At 37.7% G+C, this 13,615-nt stretch overlaps 1 protein-coding gene across 1 annotated transcript in view; it reads left to right on the top strand.

Annotated features, from left to right (window-relative positions):
- LOC120525708 (atypical kinase COQ8A, mitochondrial-like) overlaps positions 1-13,615 on the top strand; it is a 154,264-nt gene that overhangs the window by 95,826 nt on the left and 44,823 nt on the right. The window contains exons 8-11 of the mRNA XM_039748244.1: positions 23-163; positions 464-545; positions 4,996-5,089; positions 12,684-12,825. Of these exons, the coding sequence (XP_039604178.1) occupies positions 23-163; positions 464-545; positions 4,996-5,089; positions 12,684-12,825 (459 nt within the window). The remainder of the gene's footprint in view (positions 1-22; positions 164-463; positions 546-4,995; positions 5,090-12,683; positions 12,826-13,615) is intronic.

The raw sequence follows: 13,615 nt of genomic DNA, 5'->3' as shown, positions 1-13,615 counted from the left end.
TATATATTAATATATTTTTAGAAAAGCTCTAAACAATGACCTTGGTCCAACCTGGCGTGAAAAAGTAGACTTTTTTGAAGAGCGGCCATTTGCAGCAGCTTCAATTGGGCAGGTGCATCTGGCTAGGCTTAAAGATGGGAGAGAAGTTGCAATGAAGATACAGGTGAGAAATTCTTTAACAGCTTTTTCTTTGTGTATTGAATCCCAAGGCCAGATGATTCTTTATTTATCAAAATTCCATTCTATAGTTTTGTGGCTTGTGTGGGATTCATTGTCTCACTCAGATTTTGTGGTATTAGGACATTTGTGCATTACAGTATTTGTGTTAGACAAGCCAGATCTTAAGCAAATCCATTATAAAGTCAAATTAAATTAATAAATTGTATGGTAGTTGTTTTTTTTTTTCTAAATTTGTCTTGAGAAAAGATTTTGCTATAATCAAATTTTTGTCTATATGTCTTAGTATCCTGGAGTTGCTCAAAGTATAAACAGTGATGTAACTAATCTGATGACCGTTCTCAGCATGAGCAATGCATTGCCTGAAGGTAAGTACTATTTTAAAATTGTGGTATTTGTTGGTTTGTAACATTTTTTTCTTGGTTGCACTATGAGAGAGTGGGTATTTTGGTGTTTAGATCAGTTTACTGAATAAACATTAATAATGTAGTATGACCTTTGTTGCTCTTCTGATGTAGGACACTGTACTTAAAAGTAATTGAAAGTTATGGTTCCAGAGAAGTTTTCTAACCTTCTCTTGTTAGATCGTTTTTTTCCCTTTGTGTCATAGATGTAGAACTTTGTTTCACTGTTGTGTCAGGTTGACTGTAATTTAAGAGCATCAGTAAAAATTTTGTGTCCTTCATTTTTTGTCTAATTCTTTGCCTTGTTTCATAATTAAAGAGAAAAAGTGTAATAAAGCTGATGTCTGTTAGTTTAGAAATAAAATGTAAAAAATGTTAAAATGTAGGAGACTATTAAACACATCTTCGCATTGTGTTATAACACATTAAGTCCGGGTCTGTTTTTATTCAGGTGTAATTCTAATTTTAAAAAGTATTTGTAATGGAGATGGAGCAATATGGCATAATATTTACTTACCATGATCCTTAATTTGCTAATGCAATTATTAATAGAATTGAAAATATGCTTTCACATTATTAGTACCTTTTTGTTCTTGTCATTTTTACTGTTGAATGATAAACTTAATATGCTTCATATCCTATATATCACCATGTCTTTATTATTACATTTAGTAGTGTTTAAATTATTATTTTATTAAGACTCAAAGCCTGTAACAAATACACCATGAATTTTAATGAACTGTATGTTACTTTATTTTTAATGTGAATACTTACATAAAATAATTTTATTTGAAAAAAAGATTTTCAGTTGATAAATGTAAGTAGTCAAGAAAAAGGCTTGTTTATTCAACATGTGTTATACTTTATATTAGTTAAAACTAGAATTACTAGAGCCTACGAAATAACTCGTAGATCCGGCCCACCTTAAATCCGTTTGCACCTCTCCGCCAGCGTCCTTTGTCCTGTCAATGTGCCGATAAAGACGAGCAGCAAGCAGCCGGCTATTTCATCCCCCCACCGACTTAGAACGTGCACAAACTTCTCCCAGCTCATGCCTCGATTGATTATCTGGCAGTGAAGTGGAGTTTTAGAGTGGAAATAATAGATCTTTATTTGGAACACACGCATTTCATGTGTGTTCCATTTCTACAATAATCTGTGTAAACACATTTTTAAAACAAACATTTTTCATATTTTAGTAGTAAATGACAAAATGTAGGAATAAACTGTAAAATGTATGAAGCCTGAAGTCCAAAGATCAAATAAACACTTTCACAAAAGGTTCAAGGAAAAGACAACAGCTTCTGTGGCGTTGCGGTAAGATTTGCTGACTTGTAATCAAGAGTCCCCAGTTCGATCCCGACTCAATCCTATATTTGCCGTTTTCAGTAGCTCTTATTGTTAATATTATACAGGACAAATACACGGTGGCAGAGAGGTGCTTGTAAAAGGATTTAAAATCATGATCACGGCCAGATCTGGCGCTGTTATTTTTAGTTGAAACTGGGAATAACTGGAGATGTGAGGCTCTGGAACTGTAATTCTAGTGTTAAGAACATAACTTGAAACGTTCTAAGAATTTTTTTTTTTTTTCAATATGTTGAGCTTTTAATACGGTGTAACTTCATCACAAAATATTAAATCATGTTTTTAGCCTTGTAATCTTTAGTTCCCACAAAAGTATATTTTGTCATTTTGACAAAATTTTACAGAACATGCTGATTTGAAGTCAAAAAATGATTTTAATAGGGCTTGGTCCTATGAGGGGAGTCAAGCTAAAGTTAGGAATGGAATTTATTAGAAAATGGAACGAACTGATAATGTAATTTCTCAATGTAGTCTCCACTCTTCTCAATGCACTTGTGGCACCTGTCTGGATTCCAGCAGAATAAAAGGTTTTGTCTTGTCCTAGATGGATGGAGACTACATTGAGAACTGACGTCTTCGGTTTTGTTAACGTTCTTTCCATTTTCTAATAAATCCTATTATCTAACTTTAGCTTGACTTCCCCTTGTACTTCTAACTATGATAGTTATTTTTTCTCTTTTTTATTTAAATATTTTTATGTTTGTAAAATACTGCAGTTGTGGGTTAGTTGATGTGTATAACAGATTAGCAAAGCCGATGTCAGTAAAAAAAATTTTTTAAACAATTGTTGTTAAAATTATTAATGCAATAATCATATAGAACATCTTATTTATCTTCATATGTGCTTATTAACCTACAGTCATATGAAAAAGTTTGGAAGCCCCTCTTAATTCATTGGATTTTTGTTTATCATTGGCTGAGGTTTCAAAGTAGCAACTTTGTTTGCCTTATGGAAACAGAAGTATTTCAGCAGTGAATTTAAGTTTATTGGATTAACAGGAAATATGCAATATGCATCATAACAAAATTAGACAGGTGCATACAGAGAGATTAAATCAATAATTAGTTGAGCCTCCTTTTGCAAATATAACAGCCTCTAGATGCCTCCTATAGCCTTTGATGAGTGTCTGGATTCTGGATGGAGGTATTTTTGACCATTCTTCCATACAAAATCTCTCCAGTTCAGTTAAATTTGATGGCTGCCGAGCATGGACAGCCTGCTTCAAATCATCCTATAGATTTTTGATGATATTCAAGTCAGGGGACTGTGACGGCTGTTCAAGAACATTGTACTTCTCCCTCTGCATGAATGCCTTTGTAGATTTCAAACTGTGTTTTGGGTCATTGTCTTGTTGGAATTTCCAACCCCTACATAACTTGAACTTTGTGACTGATACTTGAACATTATCCTGAAGAATTTGTTGATATTGGGTTGAATTCATCTGACTCTCAACTTTGACAAGGGCTCCAGTCCCTGAACTAGCCACACAGTCCCACAGTATGATGGAACCTCCACCAAATTTTTATGACCGTAGGTAGCAGGTGTTTTTCTTGAAATGGTGTGTTTTTCTTCTGCCATGCAAAGCACTTTTTGTTAGGACCAAATAACTCAATTTTTGTCTCATCAGTCCAAAGCACTTTGCTCCAAAATTAATCTGGCTTGTCTAAATGAACATTTGCATATAACAAGCAACTCTATCTGTGGCGTGAGTGCAGAAATGGCTTCTTTCTCATCACCCTGCCATACAGATATTCTTTGTGGAAATTGCAATGAATTGTAGAACGATGTACAGATACACCATCTGCAGCAAGATGTTCTTGCAGGTCTTTGGAGGAGATCTGTGGTTTGTCTGTAACCATTCTCACAATCCTGCGCATATAACACTCCTGTATTTTTCTTGGCCTGCCAGACCTGGGTTTAACAGCAACTGTGCCTGTGGCCTTCCATTTCCTGATTTACATTCCTTACAGTTGAAATTGACAGTTTAAACCTCTGAGATAGCTTTTTGTAGCCTTCCCCTAAACCATGATACTGAACAATCTTTGTTTTCAGATCTTTTGAATGTTGCTTTGAGGATCACATGCTGTCACTCTTCAGAGGAGAGTCAAAGGGAAGCACAACTTGTAATTGACTACCTTAAATACCATTTCTCATGATTGGACACACCTGTCTATGACGTTCATGGCATAATGAGCTAATCCAACCAATTTGGTATTGCAAGTGATCAGTATTGAGTAGTTACATGCATTCAAATCAGCAAAATTACAAGGGGACCCAAATTTTTGCACAGCCAGTTTTTCACATTTGATTTAATTCATACAATTAAATACTGCTTCACTAAAAAGCTTTGTTGGAAAACACCCCAGTACTCGGATGTTCCTAGGAAATGAAAGACATACCATTGTTATCTTTTTTGTTGAAAGTAGAGTAAATTATTATGCAGGCTGAGAGGGGTTCCCAAACTTTTTCATATGACTGTAAATGCTTAATTATAATTCCAGATCATAATATTATCTTTTTTTATTATTCACAAATGTCATACATTGTGCAGAATAACTACAAATATGAATTTTCTGACTCTTTTTAAGGGGCCTCTTAACTGTGAATGCTACAAGAGGAATTTTTATACTGTACTTAACCAAAAATGAAACAAAAAATTAGGACAGTTTAGCATTTTTTCGTAGTAGAAGCAATGGTTTTTGAATATGCCTTTTACAAAGTCTTTCGTCCATCTCTGATAAGCATAAAATGCCAAATGGTAGCTTCAGTAATTATTGTGAAATGTTGTTTATAAGGCCTTTCCTCCATATATTATCATTGTTAAATAGGAATGTGGATCTTTTCAATTCATACCATCAGCACATTTTTGAACACTGGTAAACTGAAAGTGAAGCATGGTGATGTTAAATGTTATATTTTTTTACCTTTTTGTCTGATACAGTAACAATAAAGAACTACTTTGTGTCTTGCAATGCCAAATTGTCTTTGTTTCTACCTAACTACTCTTGTCTTTTTAATGTTTCATACTCTTGCTTTTATGTGCAGGGTTGTTCCCCGAACATTTAATTGAGGTTATGAGCCGCGAGTTGGCACTTGAATGTGATTATGAAAGGGAGGCCGAGTGTGCAAGAAAATTCAAGTGAGTAACATATTTTTACTGGTTTTATTCAGTGATTAGAAGTAAAGCACCTTATTTTTATTGATTTCAAAGCAGAAACGAGAGCAACCTTTTCCTTTAGTAATTTATTGATTGGCAAATGATGGAGTTTGCTGCTAATTCAGTAAAGCTGTATATATTTTCAGAAAAGCTGCCTATTTACATTAATTTGTGAGGTTCAAATGCATCTCTGTATATATAAAATCCAACATCTGTATGCCGGTCTGCTTTTCATTAGAGAACTACTTAATGGATTTAGATTGTTTTGTTTTCTATAATTTGCTTGAACATTCCAGTTACAACTTCTGTCCTCGCACTTGGTATCATAGTTCAGTTCCTGCAGCGATTTATTAACGCAAATCCAAGAGAGAGGCTGCGGGCTGAAGAGAGTGGGAAGCATGATCTCAGGAATGGGAAGCCGGGCGGGGCCCTCCTCACTCGCATGCCAGCCTCCATTCTAGTCGATGTACATCTCGCCACGTGTTTGAGTGTACCATCCCTTCACTTAGCTAGGGCACCTGTTTGTTCAGCAGACATTATCTATCAATTAGAGATTGTTAAGGAGTAAAGGTTCTTGTTTTTGAGAGAGTATAGGACAATCGGATAAAAAAGAAACACTAACTCAAATGGACGATGGGGAATATTCTTGGATATATAATTTTATACCCTTTGTTTATTGTATATATTGAAAGAGGAGGAGTTTTTGTGGATTGTAGAAAATATATTAATTACATTTTTTTTGTTGCATCTTTTCTCAGTGTGGTTGTGTAAATATCGCTTTTATTATTGTAAGTTATCTTTCTGCGCTGTGGGAAGGGGCTGAAGGCAGTTTGAGTTGACCTGCAATCATCAGTACAATTTTCAATGTAAATTTAGAGAAGTGTAGCGGATGTAATCATTACAAGGTAAAGGCAATTAATTATTTGTTTGCCCTTCTCCACTTTACGCCCATCTGGCAGTATACCAAACACAGATTTTAGTGGATTAGGAGTGATTGTGACTCCAAGCCTACAGGAATACATACCTGTTTTTGAATATGTTTTCTGATGGTCTTTACAGTATATAAAAACCATTTACAAGTTACTTGTATAAAAGCCAGAATGAATGTTATTTACCTGTTTACCTTGATTTATTTACTTACCTTCCTACAGCGTAAAGCCACAAGCAGACTGCAGAGCTTCCTATGTTTGATTTACATGGGCATGCTCACAAAGTACATGTGTAATGCCATGAAAAGTGTATGCTGACACTTCAGTATATGCGAGCAATGGTACAAGAATGCTGTCAGACTTCTTTTTTGGGCACATACACCGTCCAGATCTAAACACTAGCATAAGAGAGTCGCTTGCATACTGAAAAGTCTATAGCTGTAGGTGGAAGCTGCCGTCGCACTTTTGCTGTCACTGTACTTTGTATATAAAAGCCAAATTGAATGTTATTTACCTAATTATCTTGATTTATTTACTTATCTCCCTACAGCGTAAAGTCACAAGTAGACTGCAGAGCTTTCCTGTGTTTGACTGACAAGAGCATGCTCACAAAGTACAGTTGTGAGTTCAGTTAGGGTTGATGCGTCGGAGAGGGGTATTAGCTGCAGTTGACACCAGAGATAAAAGGGCCACACTTAGTTCCAGTAATCCTCCTGGAATCGATGATTCCTCCTTGCCTGCCTCGCTTGCTGTTTCGCTCCCACTTTCACTTTCAGCTGGAGCCAATGCTGCTGTGTCAGGTCCTGGCAGATATATTCCTTTGCCCATCTGTTCCAGGTCAGTCTCTGATATGCCATACTACAAACACCAGGCCAGTTTTGACTATGATGAAAGTTTAGCTTCCTTATCCTTCTCCTTTTCTTTCTGAACCCAATGGTTTGGTGCTTGTTCTTATTTATACTTGCGTGTAAGGCTCAATCTTTAAATTAATATTAGTGTTTGCTTAATTTGAATAGAATATAATATTATTTCATAGCTATAGATTATGGTATTGCCCTGTAGTTAACATGAAATTGAACCTTCTTGGCTATGCCTGTAAATAGTGTGTTAACTAAGTCAGTTTGGAATTAGTGTCATTGCTAGCTTGGACTGATAGACCCATTTGTAGTTTGTAAATGGCATAGGCATACAGTTTTGTGATCGTTTACAAATGGTTCAACTTTATGAGCAAACTTACAGAAACGAGCAAAGAGGTCCAAAATGGTTGGTGGTCTTCAGTAGAGCTGACTTGGCCTAGTGTCCAGGTGGTGTCATAGAGTCAATGATGAAGAGCTGTTGAGAATATTTGGATTTAAATCGGAGAAGCTGGGATTAAATATAAGTATAGCAAAAATAAAATGAAGACTGGTGTACAAGAAGAAGCAAACATAGAAATATAAGGGTCAAGAGCTGGAAAGATTAGTAGGTGTAATAAGTTCTTTTATTGAAGTGAGCAAACATATAATGGATATTAAATGTTATGAAACTATGTTCAGATAAAAACTTGAAATGGCTCACGGTCAGTATGAGAAATACCCCTTGGTAATTGGAATTCTGCTGGCAGGACACTGTGAAACATACAATAAACTAGGGATAGTAGATGTTATTAGTTAAAATATGCATATCTCATACCAACATCACATTATAGGACTTCTAGTCAGACTGAATATCAAACTTGATAGCTGTAGTAGTTGTTTGTGTTCCTGAAACATGTCGACTTACATTACTTGAAATCACTGGTTACTATATGTCAAATTAAACAGCTGCCAAATGTTCCCCTTTTTCTAACTGCCAATAATGTGCTTCCTGGCTCTGTATGAAGGGTTTACAGGTACTGCAAGTGCATCCACAATCTCTCCCTTTTTCTTTTTTCCATTTTATGTTGTACGTAAAATATAATACATCAGCCAGATGTGTCTCTGTTCTGTTTGCAAAGTCCAAAACACATGTGTACCTTATTTCTTTTTGCTGCATTATATGTATTGTACTTCTGGATGAATGTTCATTGGTTGTCAGCTTTCATGGACACAGAGCCTATGACTTAAGGCAAAGTCAAACCTGTTTGATTTGCTCAGAGTGTGTCGCAGACTAGTTTGAGTGAGTTGCTCATTGAGAGTGTTTAAATGATGTCTTCAACTCAAAATTGCCTTAAATGTTGTGTAACATGATGTGGCCTTTAGGCGTATGGGTCTGCAAACAAAAAACACACCAGCATCATATGGACATACAGTGCATCCGGAAAGTATTCACCGCGCATCACTTTTTCCACATTTTGTTATGCTACTGCCTTATTCCAGAATGAATTAAATTCATTTTTTTCCTCAGAATTCTACACGCAGCACCACATAATGATAACATGAAAAAAGTTTACTTGAGGTTTTTGCAAATTTATTAAAAATAAAAAAAACTGAGAAAGCACATGAACATAAGTATTCACAGCCTTTGCCATGAAGCTCAAAATTGAGCTCAGGTGTATCCTGTTTCCCCTGATTATCCTTGAGATGTTTCTGCAGCTTAATTGGAGTCCACGTGTGGTAAATTCAGTTGATTGGACATGATTTGGAAAGGCACACACCCCTGTCTATATAAGGTCCCACAGTTGACAGTTCATGTAAGAGCACAAACCAAGCATGAAGTCAAAGGAATTGTCTGTAGACCTTCGAGACAGGATTGTCTAGAGGCAGAAATCTGAATAAGGTTACAGAAAAATTTCTGCTGCTTTGAAGGTCCCAATGAGCACAGTGGCCTCCATCAACCGTAAGTGGAAGAAGTTCGAAACCACAAGGACTCTTCTTAGAGCTGGCCAGCCATCTAAACTGAGTGATCGAGGGAGAAGGGCCTTAGCCAGGGAGGTGACCAAGAACCCGATGGTCGCTCTGTCAGAGCTCCAGAGGTCCTCTGTGGAGAGAGGAGAACCTTCCAGAAGGACAACCATCTCTGCAGCAATCCACCAATCAGGCCTGTATGGTAGAGTGGCCAGATGGAAGCCACTCCTTAGTAAAAGGCATATGGCAGCCCGCCTGGAGTTTGCCAAAAGGCACCTGAAGGACACTCAGACCATGAGAATCAAAATTCTCTGGTCTGATGAGACAAAGATTGAACTCTTTGGTGTGAATGCCAGGCGTCACGTTTGGAGGAAACCAGGCACCGCTCATCACCAGGCCAATACCATCCCTACAGTGAAGCATGGTGGTGGCAGCATCATGTTGTGGGGATGTTTTTCAGCGGCAGGAACTGGGAGACTAGTCAGGATAAAGGGAAAGATGACTGCAGCAATGTACAGAGACATCCTGGATGAAAACCTGCTCCAGAGCGCTCTTGACCTCAGACTGGGGCGACGGTTCATCTTTCAGCAGGACAACGACCCTAAGCATACAGCCAAGATTTCAAAGGAGTGGCTTCAGGACACCTCTGTGAATGTCCTTGAGTGGCCCAGCCAAAGCCCAGACTTGAATCCGATTGAACATCTCTGGAGAGATCTTAAAATAGCTGTGCACCAACGCTTCCTATCCAACCTGATGGAGCTTGAGAGGTGCTGCAAGAGGAATGGGCAAAACTGGCCAAGGATAGGTGTGCCAAGCTTGTGGCATCATATTCAAAAAGACTTGAGGCTGTAATTGCTGCCAAAGGTGCATCGACAAAGTATTGAGCAAAGGCTGTGAATACTTATGTACATGTGATTTCTCAGTTTTTTATTTTTAATAAATTTACATAACCTCAAGTAAACTTTTTTTCACGTTGTCATTATGGGGTGGTGTTTGTAGAATTCTGAGGAAACAAATTCATTTAATCCATTTTGCAATAAGGCTGTAACATAACAAAATGTTGAAAAAGTGATGCGCTGTGAATACTTTCCGGATTCACTGTATAAACACTGTCTGTCAAACACTGACACAGTTTTCATGACCAGTCATTTCCTGCTGAAGCCTAAAGAAAACCTCTTTTAAATCACATGCTGATCTCCCATCAGCTTTTTTGCAATACTGCTGCAGTCCTCTCAATACTGCCAGAAAAATTCTTTCCCATTTTTATGGATGACAAATGATACCTCCAAACTGGGAACAAGATTCATCTAGCTTACACTCACCTAAAGGATTATTAGGAACACCTGTTCAATTTCTCATTAATGCAATTATCTAATCAACCAATCACATGGCAGTTGCTTCAATGCATTTAGGGGTGTGGTCCTGGTCAAGACAATCTCCTGAACTCCAAACTGAATGTCAGAATGGGAAAGAAAGGTGATTTAAGCAATTTTGAGCATGGCATGGTTGTTGGTGCCAGACGGGCCGGTCTGAGTATTTCACAATTTGCTCAGTTACTGGGATTTTCACGCACAACCATTTCTAGCGTTTACAAAGAATGGTGTGAAAAGGGAAAAACATCCAGTATACGGCAGTCCTGTGGGCAAAAATGCCTTGTTGATGCTAGAGGTCAGAGGAGAATGGGCCGACTGATTCAAGCTGATAGAAGAGCAACTTTGACTGAAATAACCACTCGTTACAACAGAGGTATGCAGCAAAGCATTTGTGAAACCACAACACACACAACCTTGAGGCGGATGGGCTACAACAGCAGAAGACCCCACCGGGTACCACTCGTCTCCACTACAAATAGGAAAAAGAGGCTACAATTTGCACAAGCTCACCAAAATTGGACAGTTGAAGACTGGAAAAATGTTGCCTGGTCTGATGAGTTTCGATTTCTGTTGAGACATTCAAATGGTAGAGTCAGAATTTGGCGTAAACAGAATGAGAACATGGATCCATCATGTCTTGTTACCACTGTGCAGGCTGGTGGTGGTGGTGTAATGGTGTGGGGGATGTTTTCATGGCACACTTTAGGCCCCTTAGTGCCAATTGGGCATCATTTAAATGCCACGGGCTACCTGAGCATTGTTTCTGACCATGTCCATCCCTTCATGACCACCATGTACCCATCCTCTGATGGCTACTTCCAGCAGGATAATGCACCATGTCACAAAGCTCGAATCATTTCAAATTGGTTTCTTGAACATGACAATGAGTTCACTGTACTAAAATGGCCCCCACAGTCACCAGATCTCAACCCAATAGAGCATCTTTGGGATGTGGTGGAACGGAATCAATGCCACGTAGAATTAATCACTGAAATGATGCTGAATACAAACTCTGTGTGGAGTTCCTATTTAATGTTTGCTGCTACTCGAACATCTCCCCCCACCCACTCTGTGAAACACTTGCAGTCCTGCACTTTTTAGCAAAATTGTCTCACAAACACTAAGTGATTAATAGTGTTATGAAGCAAGATGCACCATTTTGTCATTTTTTTTTACCAAAAAAGTGCAAAAAAACATTAGTTTTTCAAAAATTAAATATATATTTTTTGTGGGTTTATTTTTCGAGGTCTGATGAGGGTAGCTTTTGCGTCTGGAGGCCCTTGGCAGCATTCCCTACAATAGTGTATGTCTCAGTAATTCAAACAGTGTGTGGTTAGGGATGTGGAAACTTCTAACTCCAGTTTGCTACCCTATTGCCTTCTCCTCAGTTAGATAGTAGTGAATTGATTTATTTTTATTTAGTAAACATGAATCAAAGTATAGTTCAATTTTTGTAACTTTGTAACCATTTTTAAAACCTTATTTACCAATTGAGTTAATGCAGAACTAAAGATTTATCAAACACTCTGCTATAAAAAGGTATACAGGTACTAAGCAGAGTAATGTAATAAACTCCGATCTGTAAAGTTCACCTTCTGCTAGCCACAGCCAAGCAAAATGTCTCTATACTACACTGCATACTACAGAATCTTACAGTGCAGTATTGTTGTGTATTTGTATTGTGTTATCCACAACATGTCAATATTATTTCTGATGGATAAATTATCATTGATTTACTAGCAGTTCATGTTTGTCACTGTGCGCTTTTGTTGGCATGCTTTTGTCCTGTATGCTTATGTTGTTCCACATCCTCAGAAATATATTTGTAAGAGCAAGCATATCTGGGTATAATGAATAGCAGGCATTCTGTTCAGATTTCATCCTGCTTCCTTGACTGGCTGGGAAACCATATTAAAACAAGGAGTGGATCGGTGCTCTAAACAGGGTTTGTTCTATTCCCTTTCTCAATTGAGAGGCAGGAATAGAGAGTGCACAAAGGAATGGCTTCGGCTTGGACACCAACAGAGCTGCATGGGAATTGTAGTTCAGGAGTTGCTCAGACGCCACCAGGTAAAGGGCACAGTTCTTTTGTGGTGATTTTGCCTGATCTATAAGTGCTTCCTTTGAGCAGTGTTCTGGCAACAGAAGTATAAAAGCAACCAGGGTGTCAGAGTGAGGAGAGAAGGAGGACAAAATTTGCCTGGTAGGAGTGGAGAAGAAAGAATTGTAATTGTGGTAGTTATGGTGATTGTAGTAATAAGAATCCAGGATGAAAGAGGTTTGTCTAAAACAAAAAGTGTTTTGAACTTGGGACTTGTGTGGTGGACAGTTGTGTCTTAGGTTTTGGGTTTGAGATACCCCCTACAGGTCACAATAAAGCAGAGTTGGTAGCGTTTATTAAGTATTTCACTTTGCATAGTATGAAGAAAGTGGTATCTGAATAATGAAACCTTTATATTTTTGTTTGCAGGGAACTGTTAAAGGGCCATCCCTTCTTCTATGTTCCAGCTGTCATTGATGAGCTCAGCAGCAAGCATGTCCTGACCACTGAACTTGTATCTGGATTTCCATTGGACCAGGCTACTGATCTTAGCCAAGACCTTCGAAATGAAGTAAGATTATATCTTCACATATTGTACTGTTTATGCTTAAGAAGAGCTAGGTTAACATTCTGAGTCAAATTAAATTTTATCTTGCAATCAAAAAGCAAGCAAGACTAGATTCAAAAAATATAAAATATAAAAATGAGATGAACCATTTCTGCAAAGAGAAATGCAGTGGTAACAACCACTGTGTCTTAATCAAGAGGTTGTGGGTTTGATTCCCAGGTCCTCCAATTACTATTTTCAGTAGTGAGCTGCTATTTTTATTACTCTTATATAAAAGGCACAGAGAGAAGTGTGTACATTGCAACAGGTACACATGTCATAAATGTAGAAAGGACGGTCCTGAGGTGTTAACATTTGAATCTGATGATTGCATATAGTGTGGAACTGACTTCTCTGTACTATTCTTTCCTCTGTATAGCCTAGAGTACAAAAGAAACAGTACCGTGCACCAAAATGTGGCAACTGCATGGGCAAGATGGAAAAAAAAAACAAAAAAAAAACGTGGTCACTGATTACAAGCAGAAGAATGAATATGAATAATGTTGCATTAGTGCCACAATGTTTTCCGAAATGTACTATACAGGTCGTAAAATGAGTTATTCCAAATATCATATATACCTAGGTCTCTGTTATTTTGTCAGTGCGGCTTTGACATCATGGACCATAAGCTGCATACTAATTCAGCATGAGCAGGAACACTCGATAAAACTAAATTAAAAAAATTTCAAGTGACGGTGAGATCCGAAGCAGGCAGATTCACCAGCGTTTGTGTCAGCTTTTATCCCTCCAGATC

The sequence above is a fragment of the Polypterus senegalus genome, chromosome 3 (assembly GCF_016835505.1).
Source record: "Polypterus senegalus isolate Bchr_013 chromosome 3, ASM1683550v1, whole genome shotgun sequence".
Taxonomy (NCBI): domain Eukaryota; kingdom Metazoa; phylum Chordata; class Cladistia; order Polypteriformes; family Polypteridae; genus Polypterus; species Polypterus senegalus.
This window is presented reverse-complemented; position numbering and strand designations above follow the sequence as displayed.